At 36.4% G+C, this 20,233-nt stretch overlaps 4 protein-coding genes across 5 annotated transcripts; all 4 read left to right on the forward strand.

The window, feature by feature from the left end:
- Nucleotides 1–371: 371 nt before the first annotated feature.
- Nucleotides 372–4,225, forward strand: LOC116130107. Of its 2 annotated transcripts, XM_031415861.1 has the most exons (11): nt 372–484; nt 602–696; nt 813–918; nt 1,399–1,497; nt 1,614–1,679; nt 1,809–1,925; nt 2,466–2,540; nt 2,847–2,949; nt 3,520–3,567; nt 3,844–3,965; nt 4,068–4,225. In XM_031415861.1, the coding sequence occupies exons 1-11, from the start codon at nt 431–433 to the stop codon at nt 4,167–4,169; spliced, it is 987 nt and encodes a 328-aa protein (XP_031271721.1). In that variant the 5' UTR covers nt 372–430; the 3' UTR covers nt 4,170–4,225. The 2 variants fall into 2 exon arrangements, with proteins under 2 accessions (XP_031271721.1, XP_031271722.1); XM_031415862.1 differs by lacking the exon at nt 3,520–3,567.
- A 2,010-nt stretch (nt 4,226–6,235) lies between these two features.
- Nucleotides 6,236–11,995, forward strand: LOC116130126 (coatomer subunit alpha-1). Its single transcript, XM_031415889.1, has 4 exons — nt 6,236–6,417; nt 6,713–6,950; nt 7,806–8,300; nt 8,598–11,995. Exons 2-4 carry the CDS (start codon nt 6,743–6,745, stop codon nt 11,549–11,551), a joined length of 3,657 nt encoding a protein of 1,218 aa, XP_031271749.1. The 5' UTR covers nt 6,236–6,417; nt 6,713–6,742; the 3' UTR covers nt 11,552–11,995.
- A 2,037-nt stretch (nt 11,996–14,032) lies between these two features.
- Nucleotides 14,033–14,881, forward strand: LOC116130109. The gene has a single exon (XM_031415864.1). It carries the CDS (start codon nt 14,074–14,076, stop codon nt 14,659–14,661), a length of 588 nt encoding a protein of 195 aa, XP_031271724.1. The 5' UTR covers nt 14,033–14,073; the 3' UTR covers nt 14,662–14,881.
- Nucleotides 14,882–17,947: 3,066 nt separating this feature from the next.
- Nucleotides 17,948–19,337, forward strand: LOC116130132 (protein SHI RELATED SEQUENCE 1). Its single transcript, XM_031415894.1, has 2 exons — nt 17,948–18,630; nt 18,856–19,337. Exons 1-2 carry the CDS (start codon nt 18,345–18,347, stop codon nt 19,233–19,235), a joined length of 666 nt encoding a protein of 221 aa, XP_031271754.1. The 5' UTR covers nt 17,948–18,344; the 3' UTR covers nt 19,236–19,337.
- The last annotated feature ends 896 nt before the right edge of the window (nt 19,338–20,233 follow it).

Consider the following 20,233-nt stretch of genomic DNA (forward strand, 5'->3'; position numbering starts at 1 on the left):
ATTTTAATATATAAGGTCTTAGATTTTATAATTAAATAGACACGTTTTGTGTGAATTTGAGAAACGATCATGACCCGATGGTGTCGATGTGACAATCTTACGAGAATGTGAGGTCCATAATTAATTAAAAAAAAGGTCCATACACTTCTTCGGACCGGAGCTACAATGTGAAATGAGGGGCACATGGCCCGTAGTCGTTTATATCCATCAAGGCAGAACGACTAGTCATTTGAGCATTTGTAGCCCAAAAGCAGTTGCACCAACTGTGGGCCAAAAATCTTGAGAAGCCCCCAAAAAGCCCAACCAAAATCTTCCATTTCTGTTATTAATACAGTTGCTGGCTATTTAGCTTCAAGCTTTTTGGATATCAAAATTGAACGGTCATTACCGGCCTCTCTCCCGCCATTGTCCGTACACGTCAATCACAACAATGACCACACTCTTCTCTGCCATGCCGTCCATTACTATGCCTCTTAAACATCAGGTATTGTTCTCTACAAACCCCAATTTTCACAATTCGTCATTTTTTTTTATCTTTTTTGTTTGCTGGTTTGGTTGTTTGCTTAGTGTTTGATTGATGAATCTGCGTTTTGTCATACAGAGTTCAATGCTTCAACAGAGATGGAGTATTAGGATTTTTCGAATGACGAGGATCAACCTGCTTTCTTCAACTGCTTTAATCAAGTGGAAGAGGAGGTAATTGTGTAAATTAAAATTTTCGTTATTATATTTTTCGTTGGTTCATTTTTATTTTTTTTGTGATGGATGGAGCAATTGATGGTGAAATGGCGTGTTTGAATCTAATAAAACAGGAGAACTTTGATATGTGCAGTCAGTAAAGATGCTGAAGAAGCATTCAAAAAGACTGTAGAGTTGGATAAACTGATTGATATGCTCAGAGATGCAAATCCTAAAGAAGTAAGCTCATACTTCCTAGCAAGTTTATCCCTAGTTCTTTCAGATAATCAGCCCCTAATACTTTTCTCTATTAGTAATATTTTAAATTGTGCTTTCATTATTTGATGTTCTCCAATATGGCAGGAATATTTATTATATTTAATAGTGGCATCCTAGTAGCACTATTGTTTGACTGATGCTTAGTTTGGGGGGCACTGAAGCCGGACTACACACAGTTTAGAATTTACATTGAATTTATTGCAAAGGTTGTAATATTCCCTGATGCAGATGCCACAAGTCAACTTATCTTGGTGTTTATACAAGAGGATGCGATTTATAATATTGGGAAACCTACTCTCAAAGTTTATTGTGGATATATATGGAGTTTTCTGACAAAATGTGGATAGTGGATCATATCACTTGAAACAAAATCTTGACTAGAACTGAGTTCTGCTATAAATTTGTATACATAAACTGGTTTTTCCTGTTTTTGGCATACAGCTTCAACAACTCGTTGTTGAAAATGTCCTTGCTTTCAATGAGAGTTTTTGGATACGGCTGGCAGCAAGAACTGACACCTGCAGATCAGAGGATGATAAAGCATGGTTTTTGACTTGGTTAATTCTAATTTTTGGATGTTATTCTTGAAATTGATCTCGTTTCAGTCCCTGCTTTTTGTAATAATACCTTTGACATAAATTTTTGTACTCCTGCAGAAAGATTATGAGGAATTGGCAGCATCTGTAATGAGCATAGTGGATCTCCTTGTCCATAAGACTCATGTACCCCTCTCTCTTTCTTTGGCAAAACCAACGCCTTTATAGTTTAATCTTCTAGATGTTCATCCACGACAAACAACTCCTCTCTCTCTAGTAAAAAAATAGTTTTGACAGTAATTTTTGCTCTCACAGGAAAAGATAGAATCAGCTACTGATGTTCTCAAGGAGATTTTAACACCTGTAGTCGGTGAAAAAGAAGAGATTACCTGGCCTCCAAGAGATCCTGAAGCTCTCAAACTAATGGAGAAAGTAAGTACCTGTTCCATTTTGGTTTAATTAATTTGCTTCCCTCTGTTAAATTTTTTTAATGGGGTTCATAGATAATACTCCCAACATCCATGTCCCTTTCCATGTGATCCCATACATGATTTTTCTATCCAGGAAAGACTAATAACTGCTGGATTTCCTCTACCTTTCGCTTTTAGATGATTTACCTACTTTGTTATGCTACTTCAATTATAAAAGCTTATTTTGATCTTGTTTCCTAATTTAAACACTAAATCGTACCATCTAGTCATGCCTAGAAAGAAAAATATAAACAAATGTATAGAGATGGTAGTTTTTTCCTATACAACTTTATCACAATTGGCTTGTTCTCCTTCAATCTTTGCTAAAAATAATTCAGGAATGGTTTTTTAGATATTCTTTTATAGAATTAGGTGGAGTCTAATATTAGCAGGCGCACACTGTTTCTATCTATCTGCTCCTGGAATGAAATTATTAAGATCATTATGTTTTTCATTGATTTGTATAAGAACTATGTAACTCCTTTTGCCTTCTGATAATTAGGAAATAATCCAAAGAGAGCAAGAAGGGCAACTAGATGAAGGATTTCTTGCAGAAGTAAATGCTCAACTACGACAAGTGAGTTTGTTTATGCTTTCTTATTGCTCCTGGATTAGAACCACATTTTTTTGGTTTTATCTACTAGTAGCAGAGGTTATCATCCTCAAATTGCCTTTGAATGGGATTTTATTCTATACTAAAAGATGTTTGCTGGAAAATAAGTCATGGTGTTTCTTGTTTCATGTGTTTTGAATGTTGAACTTGGTATCATAGTTTACTCAAATCTATAATGCAAAAGTGAATAGTAGTTAGATGCTGCTTCTGTTGAGTCTTCATGATACTTTTGCGAAGTTAGTGACGGATTAATCTATTGATCTTTTACAGTCAAAAGAAGATAGGGATAAGCCAGGACTAGAGGCTATGTTGCAAAAAGTTTTGCAACTCTATGCTGCAACAGTTCTCTCCAAACGTAGTTACGCCAAGAAAGGTAATATATTACCCTTTTTGGTTTACATATGTTACTTTTAACAGACTCTGTTGTTTAAACAAAAAATGGTTTATAACATAAAAAATTTTCAGTTAGTTAATTCATCCATGTATTTAAAAGGTGTTGATTGAGGTGAAGTAATCGCTGCTCGAATCTTCATCAAATTGTATTCATAATGCTTGTATTTTTTTAGTGGAATTTGTGTTTGTGTGTGCATGGTAGTGTTCATATCAGGGTGTAATAGATGAAGTTTGTGCATTGACTTCAATAGATAAGTAGAAAGATTAAAATAAAGAAAGTTCTGGTGGTGCTCTAAAGTAGGTAACAATAAGCAATAAAGTTGTTCTCAATGGTAGAGATAGTATACTGCTGTGAATTTTAAATGAAGTTCATCATTTGTTTGAGTTACTCTAATATGTTGAAGTTCAACTCCCCAGTTTGATCATATGTATGTGACATCACCTTTTAAAGTTCTTTGCCATAAATCATTAACACTTATATGCCTCATTTTTTTTATTTTCAATAATTTCCATCCCATATGCTTCGTAATCTCTACCTGTGTTGGTGCAGGGAACGAGGTATTGAAGGCTGAACTGTTTCTTGAGACTGTAATCAAAGGTGTCTACCATCTCCAGAATTAATTAGGTTTCAGGGCAGAAAGTCATATCTATCATTTTAACGAATGAACTACATTAGTAGATCTTGTAGAAAGTGAATAAGTTTCACTTGATGGAACCATCATCAATGTTCTTAGATATGTCGACTTTATTTTTTCATTTTGATCAAGTGTCTAGATTATTCAAAAGGAGTTGAAGATGGTTATAATAATTGAATCATTTCTTATGTCTTTGCATTTTACTGACAAGTCCTCTGGTATATTTTTTGGTGCTTCAGCTCCTGAGGAAGAATGGAACAAGCTTTTGATTGATGGGTTGACAGTTGGTAAAGGGGAAGTTTCACCGGAGGAATTTTATGCTGTCATTAAGAAACGAATTGAGCGAACTCTTATCCGAACGGTGAGACACACCTTACCCTTGGATATCTCATGACTGAAGCTTCAAATTTTACTAACCACTGCTGACACTCCTTTTCTATAATTTTTTCTTTCTTTCTCGTAGGAGGGAGGTTCATACCAGCAGCGCATTCTTACCGAATATCTGAAAGGCATTCAATCAAGAGCCGAGGAGCTCGTACAATTACTTCAGGGAAAGCCACAATAATCTATAGATTATCGCAGACGGGTTCCATGCAGTGACATTTTATTGCATATGCAAATGCAGATACATTTTACTGGATATGCAAATGCAGATTGAAGTTTCTCCTTCAAACGAAAAATCAAAGGAAAGAACAACATCGCGAACATCAGAGTCCGGAAATTTTTGATAAAACAGCCTGTGAAATGTGTTCTACAGAACCTAGTATAGTAATCTTTTCGTCGAAAATGTTGCAAATGTTGTGTGATAAATTATATATAGGCTCCCATGACAGCAGCTAAGCATGCTGAAACCTTCTCATAATGTGAAACAACTGAGGGTTTCTTTGCAGAGGCTTTGGCTGGACTGCTTGTACATTTCTTCTGTCAATAATTTGTATGCACTCTTCAGCTATAAATCTTATTTTCTGCTTCAGAAATAGTGTTTCTAACACCAAACAAGCTAGTGGTGCTAAAAAAAATGTAGAAACCGAACCGAACCGAACCGGTTTTTCTGTTATCCAGAAAACCAGTTCGGTTTTGGTTCAGAAAAATACAAAAACTTATTTTCTGGTTCGGTTACTGGTTTATGAGAATATGAGAACTAATTAACCAAAACCGGTTTATTAGAACAATATTAAATTAAAATATAAAATTAAGAAACCTGGTTTATTATAAATATATTAAATATTAATTAAAATCGGTTTTTCTCTTAATCAGTTTGATTTCGATTCAAAAAAATTCCGAAACAGAAAAACCGATTTGATTCACGAAATCGCTTAATTGGTTTTGAATAATATACCTACACACAATTTGATTCCCCAAAAAGCCCCCAGCAAACCTTTTAATGATGGAACAAATCGTCCATGAAAACGGGCCCCTCATGGTCATGTTGATATGACTGACAACACCTAATAACAGATCTTGACCGTTGATTGACTCTCAACAGTACTTGCTTAACATCCAAGTCTATACCACCTATGCAGCACCTAAAACATCACAACCGTCAAAATTTCCAATCTAACGGTCATCATTATCGTTAATATATAGCATTCACGTCATCGCAAATAATATTCAATTACTTTCTGTTTAGCTAACACATTCCAAATAAATTAATAATTTTTTGAGCCATCAAAAATATTATACAATTACACATGGACCCTTGGAAGAGGAACACTCAGATCCACTACGTTTAAAAAACAAACATTGACGTCCCTTGAGGTTTCCAAAAATTATCAAAGACCCCTCTCCAGCAAGTTTAATTAACGAAATTAGTTAAACGAGAGGGGGCAAAATGTTAGATAAATAACTAATATTTTGAAAATAAAAATTAAATTTTAAGATAAAAATTGTTAAACGATAAATGCTCATCATCTATGCCATGAACTTGTTGCCAACAAATTTCTACGTTGTCTTTCCTCGCTAGAAAGATGCATACCGATGTATTATGCGTATTAAAAATACTCAAAATTAAGGTAACGCAAATGCACGTTAACGAATTAAAGTGTGCGATCGTCACAGTTTAACTTATTATTAAGACACACGATGTGTATTGCAAGTCTTCAAGACTAAGTTAAACGCAAATATATAATTACAATTCAAAGTGTATTGTTTTTAGATCTATCCATCTATATAAATCTCATAGGAGTACTGCTACAGTTACCGAAAGAAGTGCACCGAATTCATGCACCAAATTACGTGACATAATCCTGACCATCGATTAATATTAATTCATAATTAATCGACGGTCAGGATTGTGACACGTCATTCGATGCATGAATTCGATGTGCTCTTTTCGATAACTGTATTATTTTCCATCTCACAGTTAACCAACTTTCCTACCATGTTTGTCTCTTTTGAAACTTAACACCAAAATAGGATACTTTTGACAAATTTTCAAACCTTTGGGGGGAATTAGAATTTTTACACACATAAGGGTGCTCAAGGTTATTTCTCAAACCTGAGAGGGGTTCATAATTCCCCCTAATTAATAGGCAATAGAGAAATATTTCAGATCATTCACCCCACCGTACCCTCATAAATATCAAAAATACCTTCCCTGTCCCCGCCCTCTAAAATTAACACACATGCACAATACAGACATTACTCTCACACTCGACGCGACTCAGATCTAAAGAGCGAAAAACTGAAATTAAGAAAACCCTCGCTCTTTTCTCTCCATCGATCTCTTCATTTCTTATACTTATTCTATCACAAACCTTTCTCTTTCGTTGTTCGATTGATCATTTCGTGTTCATGTTCTGATCAGATCTGAGGTAATTTTTCTATTCCTTTTTTCAATTTTCGTTATTACTAGCTCTCGATCTCGCTAGATCTAACCATAATTCAATTCCTCTGTTTGTTCACTGATAATTCGCAATCTCTTCAGTATTGTTACGGTGTCAGTGTTCGGATTATGTTTTTTGAAGATCTGTTGTTGTTTGTTTACTATTTTTGTTGGAATTATTAATTTCGAGATGTATCAATTGGTGTGTAGGATACGTGATAAGTATGCGTTAGTGAGCATTCTTGTTGGGTGTTTTGATTGAATTTGTTTGTTTGTGTGTTTAGAATAGATTTGGGTGATTTGATTGGAGGAAAATGTTGACCAAGTTTGAGACAAAGAGTAATAGAGTGAAGGGACTGAGTTTCCACAGTAAGAGACCGTGGATCCTTGCGAGTCTTCACAGTGGTGTGATCCAGCTATGGGACTATCGTATGGGGACTCTGATTGATAGGTTTGACGAGCATGATGGCCCAGTTCGTGGTGTCCATTTCCACAAGTCTCAGCCTTTATTCGTGTCTGGAGGTATGGTTGATTTTATATTAACAATGTATTTGGCTTTTGGGTTATTCTTTGGTTGATCTATGCACTGTTTTTTGGGTAGCATTTTGGCTGGTGGATTGTTGTTGAATTTTGATAGATCTATGGTATTACATCTATTGGGATGATAATTGAACTGGGTGTGTCAAAGAAATTGGTCCTTGGAATGTCGTGTTCTCTTTTCTTTTTTCCTTGCTTTAGATGGTTGAATAATGCTAGCAGGGATCAGCTCAGCTGACTGAAGCTTTTACTTCAAGTTTTCTAAATCATGACAAAGTTGGGATTTGAAATCCGGTTTATCGCTGGATCCTATTTTGTAACTTAAGATATACTAAACTAGTATCTATATAGTTGGCTTGTGTTTTTAGATCCTCTGGATCTGATTCGAGTGCCTAATATGAAGTGAATAGAATGTGCTTTATTTCTATTTATTGTAGTTAAGAGAGATAGAGAGTGAAAATTATGGTCCATTTAGAATGCCAATTAGGTTCATTGATGTCAGAATAGGACTAATACTTCCTCATCCCTTAAATCTGCAGCCCGGTTGAAAGCATAATTAGAGTCTCATGTTTATGATCTTTTGATCCAATCTAAGTTAGCTGGCATCTTCAGTTTTAATTGATTTTCTAATATTAAATAAACTTTTAGATGAGAGTTTCTTGTAGGGTTGGAATTTTTTTGTTTGTCAAATTACTTAAAAGTGGCTACTCTGAATAGATTCATGGGTTTGTAAATCTTCTTGAGATGAGATGTGATTTTTGTGATCTTCTGTTTGTAATTTTTATTTGTGAAAGGTTTTAGTGTGCTGTACCTTTGTATTTAATTTGCTGACTTTTGCAGGGGATGATTACAAGATCAAAGTATGGAATTACAAGATGCATAGGTGTCTATTTACTCTTCTTGGACACCTTGATTACATTCGTACTGTGCAGTTTCATCATGAGTACCCATGGATAGTGAGTGCCAGTGATGATCAGACCATCCGCATATGGAATTGGCAGTCACGTACTTGTATTTCTGTGTTAACCGGCCACAATCATTATGTCATGTGTGCCTCATTCCACCCTAAAGAGGACCTTGTTGTGTCAGCCTCTCTGGATCAGACTGTTCGTGTTTGGGATATAGGCGCATTAAGAAAGAAGACAGTGTCTCCTGCAGATGACATTCTGCGGTTGAGTCAGATGAACACAGATCTTTTTGGTGGTGTTGATGCTGTTGTTAAATATGTCTTGGAAGGTCATGACAGAGGAGTCAACTGGGCTGCATTCCATCCCACCCTCCCTCTGATTGTTTCAGGAGCAGATGATCGCCAAGTGAAATTGTGGCGCATGAATGGTACATGTCAATTATTGTTGCTTGTTTAAACATTACTTATTGGAGTCACTTTGGCTTTTTATTCTGTTGGCCAATTACTATGTGGTTTTTAGTATGCAGGTTATATAGTGTTTTCAAAAATGTCTTTTGGTTAGCTTGAATTACATTATGTTATTTGTTCATGTTGAACAGTCGTACAACCTTTCTTTTTCTTTCTTAATATGACAAAAATCAGGAATTTTTAACAATTTTCTTAGCCTTTTACATTGACTTCTAATAAATTTGATTATTGAAGTGAATATTTTTTCTTTTTTACAGAAACTAAGGCTTGGGAAGTGGACACTTTGAGAGGGCACATGAATAACGTGTCTTGTGTAATGTTCCATGCCAAACAGGACATAATTGTTTCCAATTCTGAGGATAAAAGTATTCGTGTTTGGGATGTAACAAAGCGCACTGGAGTTCAAACTTTCCGCCGGGAGCATGATAGGTTCTGGATTCTAGCATCACACCCAGAAATGAATCTTTTAGCAGCAGGTCATGATAGTGGCATGATTGTCTTTAAGCTGGAGAGAGAACGGCCTGCTTTTGCAGTGAGTGGTGATTCTTTGTTTTATGCCAAAGACCGCTTTTTGCGGTATTATGAATTTTCATCTCAAAAAGATACACAAGTTATTCCAATTCGACGGCCTGGTTCTACAAGCCTTAATCAGAGTCCAAGGACCCTTTCTTACAGTCCTACAGAAAATGCTGTTCTTATTTGCTCAGATGTGGATGGGGGATCGTACGAGTTGTATGTTATACCTAAAGACAGCATTGGTAGAGGTGACAGCTTGCAAGAGGCAAAGAAAGGTCTAGGAGGTTCAGCCATTTTTATTGCTCGGAATAGGTTTGCTGTTCTTGACAAAAGTAGCAACCAAGTTTTAGTCAAGAACCTAAAAAATGAGGTGGTTAAGAAGAGTATTCTCCCAATTGCTGCAGATGCAATTTTCTATGCTGGAACTGGTAACTTGCTGTGTAGGGCAGAGGATAGAGTGGTAATATTTGATCTCCAGCAGAGGCTTGTTCTTGGTGATTTGCAAACCCCCTTTGTCAAGTATGTTGTTTGGTCAAACGATATGGAGAGTGTTGCTTTGCTCAGCAAACATGCCATTATCATTGCTAACAAGAAGCTGGTGCACCAGTGCACTCTTCATGAGACAATTCGTGTAAAGAGTGGAGCCTGGGATGACAATGGTGTTTTTATTTACACGACCTTAAATCATATTAAATATTGCCTCCCCAATGGAGATAGTGGTATTATTAGAACCCTTGATGTTCCGATCTACATAACGAAGGTTTCTGGAAACACCATTTTTTGCTTGGATCGGGATGGGAAGAACAGGGCTATAGTTATTGATGCAACAGAATATATTTTCAAGCTGTCTCTACTAAAGAAGAGATATGACCATGTCATGAGCATGATAAGGAACTCTCAGCTTTGTGGTCAGGCAATGATTGCTTATCTACAACAGAAGGGCTTCCCTGAAGTTGCTCTCCATTTTGTGAAAGACGAAAGGACTCGTTTTAACTTGGCTCTGGAGAGTGGGAACATTCAAATTGCAGTTGCATCAGCGAAGGAAATAGATGAGAAAGATCACTGGTACAGATTGGGTGTGGAGGCTCTTCGCCAGGGTAATGCAGGGATTGTGGAATATGCTTACCAGAGGACCAAAAATTTTGAGAGGTTATCTTTTCTGTATCTCGTAACTGGAAACATGGAAAAGCTGTCCAAGATGCTTAAAATAGCTGAAGTTAAGAATGATGTCATGGGTCAATTCCATAATGCTCTTTATCTGGGTGATGTTCAAGAACGCATTAAGATTCTGGAGAATGCTGGCCATTTGCCTCTTGCTTATATTACTGCTTCTGTCCATGGGCTACAGGATGTGGCTGAGCGACTAGCAGCTGAGTTGGGAGATAATGTTCCATCTTTGCCAGAGGGAAAAGTACCCTCTCTTTTGATGCCCCCATCTCCTGTTATGTGTAGTGGTGATTGGCCTCTTCTGAGAGTCATGAAGGGCATTTTTGAAGGTGGGCTGGATAATGTTGGAAGGGGGGCTGTAGAAGAAGATGAAGAGGCTGCTGATGCTGATTGGGGTGAGGAACTGGATATGGTAGATGTTGATGGATTACAGAATGGGGATGTTGCAGCAATTTTGGAGGATGGGGAAGTGGTTGAAGAAAATGATGAAGAGGGAGGATGGGATCTTGAAGATTTGGAGCTTCCACCCGAAGCAGACACACCTAAGGCTCCTGCCAATGCTCGGTCTTCAGTTTTTGTGGCACCAACTCCTGGTATGCCTGTGAACCAGATTTGGATTCAGAGGTCCTCCCTTGCTGCTGAGCATGCGGCAGCTGGCAATTTTGATACTGCTATGAGGTTGCTGAACAGGCAACTAGGAATTAGGAATTATGCCCCATTAAAGTCTATGTTTCTTGATCTTCACTCTGGGAGCCATAGCTATCTACGGGCATTCTCATCTGCTCCCATAATATCACTTGCAGTTGAAAGGGGTTGGAATGAGTCTGCCAGCCCAAATGTTAGGGGACCACCAGCACTTGTGTTTAATTTCTCTCAGTTGGAAGAGAAGCTTAAGGCTGGTTACAAGGCCACAACAACTGGGAAATTTACTGAGGCTCTTCGACTATTTCTTGGCATTCTGCACACAATTCCTTTGATTGTGGTTGAGTCAAGGAGGGAAGTTGACGAAGTCAAGGAGTTAATTATCATAGTGAAAGAGTATGTCCTTGGTCTGCAAATGGAGCTTAAGAGGAGGGAATTGAAAGATAATCCAGTGCGCCAGCAGGAGCTTGCTGCCTACTTCACCCACTGCAGCCTTCAAATGCCTCACTTACGGCTGGCCTTGTTAAACGCAATGACTGTCTGCTACAAGGCAAGGAACCTTGCCACAGCGGCTAACTTTGCAAGGCGTCTATTAGATACAAACCCCACAATTGAAACTCAAGCAAAGACAGCCAGACAAGTGCTACAGGCTGCAGAGAGGAATATGACAGATGCCAATGAGTTGAATTATGATTTCCGAAACCCATTTGTCACATGTGGAGCAACATACGTGCCAATTTACCGAGGGCAGAAGGATGTTTCCTGCCCATACTGTACCACCAGGTTTGTGCCTAGCCAGGAAGGACAGCTCTGCACGGTTTGTGATCTTGCAGTGGTTGGAGCAGATGCTTCAGGCTTGCTTTGTTCTCCCACCCAGATTCGATGATTCAGCTGTCGAAGCAGGAGATTTTCAACCATTTTTCAGCTTAATCCTTTTTGCAGCAGAGGGAGTCATGTGGTGATGGATTCATTATCTGCAGGTAAAAGGTAAGGTACAAAAGAAGAGTTAAGTTTCGAATTAATTGTTTGTGGTGGTTACTTTTCCTATCAATGGCTTTTCTGCCTTATTTTTTTCTTTTTATCTCTATTTAGTTGATTATGATTTTCAATGTAATAACAATTTGAGAATTTTGACTTGGGCTATTCTTGTTAGTTGTTTATAGACAAGAATAGTTGAAGGGCTTTTGTTACATTAGATGATGGTCATAGGCAGGAAAAGACTTTTATATGTCAATGTATGCCAGACGCCTTTGGCGAATTTGCTTATATTTCCTGTTATACTTTACTTGAGTGGTTGGCAGTGAAAAAGTAATTTGTTCCATTTAAATAATGCCCATTTTTGTACCAATCTGCTTCAAATTTTCTTGGGCCATTTTCTTTATTTTTATGCTAGAAATAATATCCAATATTTTTTATCTTATAAAACAACAGGATTCTGATAAAGATGCCAAATGGGAGCTTATCTTCCATCCCAAAGGCCGATGGAAACAGCTTTGTGTGCATGGAAGCACTCAAGATTCTATTCTTTCATCGATTCTCAAAAAGAAAAAGACACCAAATTAGGAGATACTTACATCTGTTACTTGCAATCCCAATTCCCAACTGCCTGCCGTCATGCTTTTTTTTTTTTTTTTAATCTCGGCATCTCTTCTGTTACTAAACAAAGTCTTTTTTCAATTCAAGTGATAAACACAACATTAATTACACCCATGGGGTTCATTACCCTCTTCAACATGATTACATCCTTCATAACCACTCACGGTTGGGTGGTTGAGTAGTTGAATAAGGACTCTTGGGATATTATTCAAGAGCTCTTAAGTTTGATTCACTTTGATTGTTACTAAGGGGTTATCACTGGAGGTTTATCCGGTTGTTAACGTCAAGTTAGTCTTGAGTTCGATTCACTTTGGTTATTAATAGGGGGTGGTCATTGGAGGTTTATCCGATCGTTAACTTCACATTGGTTTTGAGTTCGATTCACCTTAGTTTTTAATAGGGTGTGGCCACAGGAGATTTATTCGATCGTTAACTTCAGGGTTCTAAGGTTTAGCTAAGATACTCGTAAACTGGTCCATACACCTTAATCACCAAAAAAAAAAAAAAAAAAAAAAATTTACATCCTTTGTACACATGGTTATCTTCGGTATTGAAATAAGGTCGAACGATTTGTGCATACTTAAGGTTTGTCGTAACAATAAATTGGTACTTAAAAGGTTTGGAAATGATAAACATGTACCTTTCGTCATATGCTGTTAGTGATTTCTGTTTGTTAATAGTGAATAGACTAAAATGCCCTTGAAAGTTTGATATTTTAGTTTTTTTATAAATTTAAAATTTTTTAAAAAACCCCCTAGGTTTGCTAATTTAATTAAACACCCCCATATATAAAAGTTTGTTAAATGACAAAAACACTCCACCACCCGCAGTGTCAGATTTCGGCCATCACCGTCGGAATCTGGCTGAAAAATTGCGTTACGACACAGACTCGTCGGATCTATGTCGTAACGTGTCGATCTGGCCTTTTCCGGCTAGATCTGGCCGTTGACGTCGCAGATGGAGTTTTGTGGCCTCGACGGCCAGATCAACCACGGATCTGACCGGAAAAGGCCAGATCGACGCGTTATGACATAGATCTGACGGGTCTGTGTCATAATGTAATTTTCGACCAGATTCCGGCGGTGGTGGCTGGAATCTGGCACTGCAGGTGATGGGGGTGTTTTTGTTATTTAACAAATTTTTTATATATGGGGGTGTTTAGTTAAATTAGCAAATCTAGGGGGTTTTTTAGAAATTTTTAAATTTATAAAAAACTAAAATATAAACTTTTAAGGGCATTTTAGTCTTTTCACTATTAACGAATAGAAAACACTAACAGCACATGATGGAAGGTACCTGTTTGTCTTTTTTAAACCTTTTAGGTATCAATTTGTCACTACGGCCAACCTTGGGTGTGCGCAGGTCATTTGGCCTTGAAATAATGGAGTAAATGGGACGGAGTAATTTAGGTGTTAATTCCACCCAAAAAGGTATATGTAAAGTCAATATAACATCCCTAATTAATACAGCTTATACATGTTAGATCTTGGTGTAATATCCACCATCCAAAGATTTTTAAATCTAACGGTGTATAATAGTAATACATTTAGTTTGAAATTGTATTTTACATAATTCCAAAGCAAAAAAGAAAAAACAACTCACCTACTGTATCTTTACACGTGTCTGAAAACGAGTGGTGGTTTGACGTGGACGAGAAACTATTCTTTCGCACGTCACGTAGACAAAAACGATCATCCACAACGTCTGCTCGTATATAAACAGCTCTCCAAACGCCATTGAATCACTAATTTTAGTTTACAATTTATCTCGTTTTGATAAAAAGAAAAGAAAAAAAAACTAAACCAGAGAGCAATGGCAATGGAAATGGCCAAGAAATCTCAGAAAGATGAGAGCTTGCAGCATGAAATTGATGGTTTTTTCTGTTTGTCATCTGAAGATTCCTTGGAAGAGAGTAATGATCTCTCTTATTGGGAATTTGTTAACCCATCTGATGCTGATTCGGATGATACTGAAATTGATAATCTGTCTTTAGATAGTTTTCAAAATGGGTTGTTTGTTTCCTGGCATTCTTTACTCTCTTCATCAAGATCAACCCCAGAAGAGAATCAAACGGAAAAATCCCACCTTGATGTGATTGATCGAGATCAGCTTGTTGGGTATCTTGGAAAACAAGTATCATATCAAGAGGAGGATGGTGAAGAAGAAGAGTATAAGTATGGTAATGATTTGGATGATAGTGCTGATGATGATGGCGGCGATGATGTGGATGATGAGCTTGTGCCGTGGTCTGTGAGTGGGAAGCTTGGAAGGCAGAGGATGAGGAAATTGGGGAAGAGGGCTTTTGCAAAGATGCACCATTCAAAGAAGACACCTTTCTTGTATATGAAGCCTGGTTGTGTTCATGGAAAGCATGGACTCGGAATGAAGCACAGTTTTTAAGGTAAAGTTGGGGGACTTTATGAAGAAGTTTGTCATAAAGGTCTCAACTTTGATTTGGGCATATTTCATTTCTTAGGAATTCCATATGGGAAGTTGTAAGTAATTACTGTAGTTTGTTTAGAATTTCTTAGATGATGTGTTAGGTTATGTTAATTAAACTTATTGTTCTCTCAAATCTTAAAGTTTATAAATATTTAGTTATTTAATCTCTTATGGTTTATTTCTTGCTCATTCTTGGTTGAATTGGTTTGGCTTTATCATATTTTGGAATCAATATATGTTTCCGCCTAATTTCATTCTCCAGACCAAGAAGACTAAAATGATACTATTTTTCTCGTAATGGATTTAATTGTTGGTACTGGGTGAACTTTCATTTCAGTTTCTAGAGATGAACTTAACTTCAGGAGATGGTTGGTTGGGTTAAATTATATGGAAAGATCTGATCTTGGAGTCTGAGATTTGTTTGAGCATAAATAATACTTTGAAAGTGGAGAGATCTGAACTTGGAGATTGAGATTTTTTTGAGCATAACTCATTGTTACTTGAAAGTTAATGAAGAACAGTATTGATTGAGGGAGATTAATTGTTTTAGCTATTTATTTTTTTATTAAAGTTTGGTTGAGTGAGTGAAAGTTGAAGGAATGAAGTTCATTTTACTTATGGACTTCTGCGGTAACATCTTCTTTTCCATGTAAGAGATGTACAAAAACTTGGAGGCAGAGTTTTCTGTGTGACAGAGTCAATCTAAACCAATATTTATATAAATATTTTTTTTCTATATTAGCAAGTTCTTTACATATAAAAGATGGTCGCTAGGCTCTCTCTTTATCTCTATAATGTGTTGCAGTCATTTCCATGGCCCTTCCACTGTCACTACCGCTTACATCTTCATTTCCTCTACATCCATCTGCTTGCTGATCTGCATTATTTTGATCATAACTCGCCTTAGATCCAATTTATACTCTCTGTGTAACCTAGTGTAGACTTGAGTCTCTTGCCTATGAATTTGAATGATGATAGCCTGATTCTAATAATCAGACATAACCATGGCCATCTGCTATATGACCATGGAAAACCTACATTTCTGTGCATTCCTTCCCAGGTTTTCTTTTGAGAAACTAGTAATGCCAGTTTGAATTGGAATGCTTCATGAAGAAGGAATGCTTTTTGCCCACTTCAATGAAAAAGTTTACCTATTTCAATTAGGATGTTAAGACAGTAAATTATCTCAATGGCGCAGAATATTTACTTTGTAAGTATAGCATTATTCATGGCGGGGAATATTTACTTTGTAAGTGTAATATTATATCTGGTATCTTTGAACGCGGCTTTCATGTCGGCATAATAAGAGAGTCATGGTCAAAAGCTAGAGAGAAGCTAGAGAAGAAACAGAGTGAAATAGTTTGATTTGTCATCTCTTTATCTTATCACCTTCCAAGTGAAGTAAAGGGTGGGAGTAAAAGTAGGAGGAAAGCATATGCAAAACCCTTTTAGCAAAGCAAAGAAAGAAGAATTGTGCTTGTGGTGTGGGTGGAAACATTCTTCTTGGTGAAGAATGAGAAACAACAATAACAACACTATAACCACCACCGGGTGGTCCGGTTAATTATGACTCTTTGGTGTATTATTCTATAGGTCTTGAATTCGATCCACCTAAGTTGATAATAGGGGTGATCATTGAGGGGATTTACCCGACTGTTAACTGCAAGGCTCCGAGGGATTAGTTGAGGGTGCGTAAGCTGGCCTAGACACTCTCGGTCACCAAACACTATCAACAATTTAGCCCCACCAGTATTAATCAAAGTGATCATTGAGGGGATTTATCCGACTGTTAACTGCAAGGCTCCGAGGGATTAGTTGAGAGTGCGCAAGCTGACCTAGACACTCTCGTCACCAAACACTATCAACAATTTAGCCCCACCAGTATTAATCAATTTCTGTTTCTTTGTTGTGTTGTGACCCTCCATCCATTCCATTATAAGCAACAATTAAGAGCTTGAGTTGTGTTAACATCAATCTTGTTTTGCCTTTTTCACTCCAACCAACAAAACAAGATTGATAGATAATCTAAGAGTGAATTCAAAATGTTCTTGTAAAAAAGGGTTTTCCTATAAATACTTCGTGTTAGTAGCACACAAGAGTGTTTACATTGGATTAAAAATAAACACCTTTTGAGCTAAGAATACTTACCAAAAGCAAACCTAGTTTTACATATTATATGCTTAGTAATCAACCTTATTACTCATTTCCATGGCTTAGTTTAAATACTAATATTTTTTTAATTTTTTTTTTTTTCAGTTTTTATAATGGGGTCCTTGTTAATTTCAAATAAATATTCTTGATTATTGTGACATCCTAATGGGAAAGCATATAGGGCAGTAGATGATGTCTGTCGACAGAGAATCATATTAAATAAAACTATGCATAATTTAATTCATTACATCCATTTTGTCAATGTACAAATTAAACTATAAAAATCTTTATGAATAAATAAAATATAAAATCCTACAAACATTACCACTTATCAACCATTGGATTATAGTCTAAAAGTTTACTAATTATTAATCCAAAGGTGGAAAAAAGTTTTATTCAAATGCTAAATTTACAAGAATATTTTTTTATTTTAATTGATCAGAATGAGGAGAGAAGGTACAAGAGAGAGGAGAGGATCTAGCTAAAAACCCTAATAAGAAGGAAGGCCTGGGAAATTAAAAAATTTGAAAAAAGAAGAGAGATTAACCCGGTTCTTATGGGGTTCAAGGACTAATAACAGTAAAAGCTGTCTCTTTGACTCTCTTTGACTGACAGTGATTATGATATCTGAGATGAAATGAAATCCCAATAAGTGAACCCCAACCCTCTCTAAGTACAGTAAATTCCTTCATCATCTCACTGTTTAAATCCTATACATGCTATTGCTGTACCTAGCAAAGCTACCCCTTTAGTACTCTGATGGCGGTTTCTGGTTAATTTTCTTTTCCCTTTTTTATTACACTTCCCCCCACACTAACAAAAACATCTCACTGTTTAAATCCTATACATGCTATTGCTATACCTAGCAAAGCTACCCCTTTAGTTCTCTCATGGCGGTTTCTGGTTAATTTTCTTTTCCCTTTTTATTACACTTCCCCCCACACTAACAAAAACATACCACCAAAATAGTATTCAAATCTTTGCCTCCTTGCCCATGTGATCAGTTAAACATTATTATTATTATTATTGATAAAAGGAAGTTAGAAAGAAAGAAAGAGAGAATTCATTTTGCTTTCTGTGTGTGTGTGTGTTTTTGCTTCGGTTAATTTATTTGTTTATGTTTTGTGTGGAAACTGGGTAAATTATTGTAGGTTGATGCTGGTTTGGCGGCGTTGTGCTGTTTTTATTCTATTATTTCATACTCTTTTAAGTGCTTTAATTCGTGCATAATACCAAAAAAATTCCTTCCAGTATTAGGTTATATATAAATTATCATCAGTTTTCGTCTGTAAAAGTCACATGAACCATGATGATAAACTGATCAGAATGAAATAAAACAATATTTATATATATATATATACACGAAAATACCCACCACCATATATACAAGCTGCAGCACCAGAAAAAATCTCTTGCTAGCAAAGTGGAAGAAAATGAGTGGTGAAGGGTGGTGAATGTAATGAATATTGGTGGTGGTGGTGGTGGTGGTGATGATGATGAGACAAGGTGAAGAATCAGGAGGGACTACAAGATGTCAAGACTGTGGAAACCAAGCGAAGAAGAACTGTGTGTACATGAGGTGCAGGACTTGCTGCAAGAAGAGAGGTTTTCATTGCCAAACTCACATCAAGAGTACTTGGATTCCTGCTTATAGAAGGCGCCAGAGGAATCATCAACAGCTTCTTACTATTCAAGAACAGCACCAGCACCAGCACCTACATCTTCAAGAACATAACCCTAAAAGGCTTAGAGAAAATCTCTCTTCATCAATATCAGGTATACAGTCACTTAGATCTATGCATATCATTTGCGTGTCTTCAATATGCGCCATCAATAGTGACTTAAATCAATAGCCCTAGCTGCAACTGTTTCTTCTGTTCTACTGCTAACTGGAATGTGATGAGTCTTTAAATTGCTAATTTTCTGAGCTTTTCTGTGCAATTTAAATTGGTTTTACTTAGATTTAATGCTACGTTTGTGATGTGTTTTTGTTAATTATAGGGTTACAAGTAGGGAATTTTCCAGCAGAAATTAGCTCAAATGCTACATTTCATTGTGTTAGAGTGAGCTCCATTGATGATGCAATTGATCAGTATGCATATCAGACAACTGTGAGTATTGGAGGTCATATTTTCAAGGGTATTCTGTATGATCAAGGTCCTGATGATCATCATCAAAGCTACAATTACACTGTGGGTGACAGCTCTTCCAGTGAGCCCCATCATCATGATCATGAACAATCTAATCCATTCAATGTTGTTGCTACTGATCTAAACACCACCACTCCAGCTCCTACAGCAACTGTTTATCCTCCTCCATATACATTCCCATTCAGTCCTTTCATGCCCGGTACGCAATTATTCCCACACCCAAAATCATAATTAAGCTTTCCTTGTATCTTTGATTAATGAAAACGCAATAAATAATGCTTTATTTATATTAAGAACATCATCATCATGATATTTAATTTCTTATTATCATTATTGCTGTTGTTCTACCAAGTATGATATATATAATTGGTCTTCACTATTAAACTAGAAAGTATATTACAAGGATGGAGAGAACAAGAGTACTAGCTTAATTAATTGATTATTTTTGTAACTTCAAGGCTTCAATTATATGATCTTCTTTGTTATATATATATATATATATTTCAAGGCTTCAATTATATGATCTTCTTTGTGATATATATATATATATATAGTGTTGATAGGTTTTGCAGTTTGTCTTCTTGTTGAATTTTTTTTATTTTTATTCTCTTTTAAGTATAGGATTATATCAGTTAATTGTTGTTTATCAACTTCAAAGCAACTTTTCCCCCGAATTCCCGTTCCTTTGCTGGGTTGAACCCTGACTATATATATATCTATATATCTATATATCATCTTCTTATATATTTTGGAGAGACAAAACTATAAAGAATTTTCAGAGAATTTTTATTCTATTTATATTTTGAGGGTTATTTCACCAATGCACATGGACATCAAACCCAAAATATTCATATATCAGCAATACACACAACACACAATCATGCATACAGCCCAATATTAATTGAACTCTTCAGTATATATTATTAATGTAAGTGTGTAGATATATATACAAAGATATATCTACTTCGGAGGAGGGAACTAGCTACTAAACAGTTCGATTAGTTATTTGTTCTTATACCCAAGTCAAATGAATAATTTGCCCGTCAATATCGTTGCGGGCGTAGTTCACCATCTTTCTGATTCTAATAGGCATGTTCACACTCGAACCCTTTTATCGGAGTTTTCTTTTGACTCTCTTTTCAAAATCCTTTTCACCTTTCTCTCATGATACTTGTTTGTTATCAGTCTCTCGCTCATATTTAGTCTTTGACGGAATTTAACTATCTCAT

This window comes from Pistacia vera, unplaced genomic scaffold, assembly GCF_008641045.1.
Source record: "Pistacia vera cultivar Batoury unplaced genomic scaffold, PisVer_v2 Contig217, whole genome shotgun sequence".
NCBI classification, from domain to species: domain Eukaryota; kingdom Viridiplantae; phylum Streptophyta; class Magnoliopsida; order Sapindales; family Anacardiaceae; genus Pistacia; species Pistacia vera.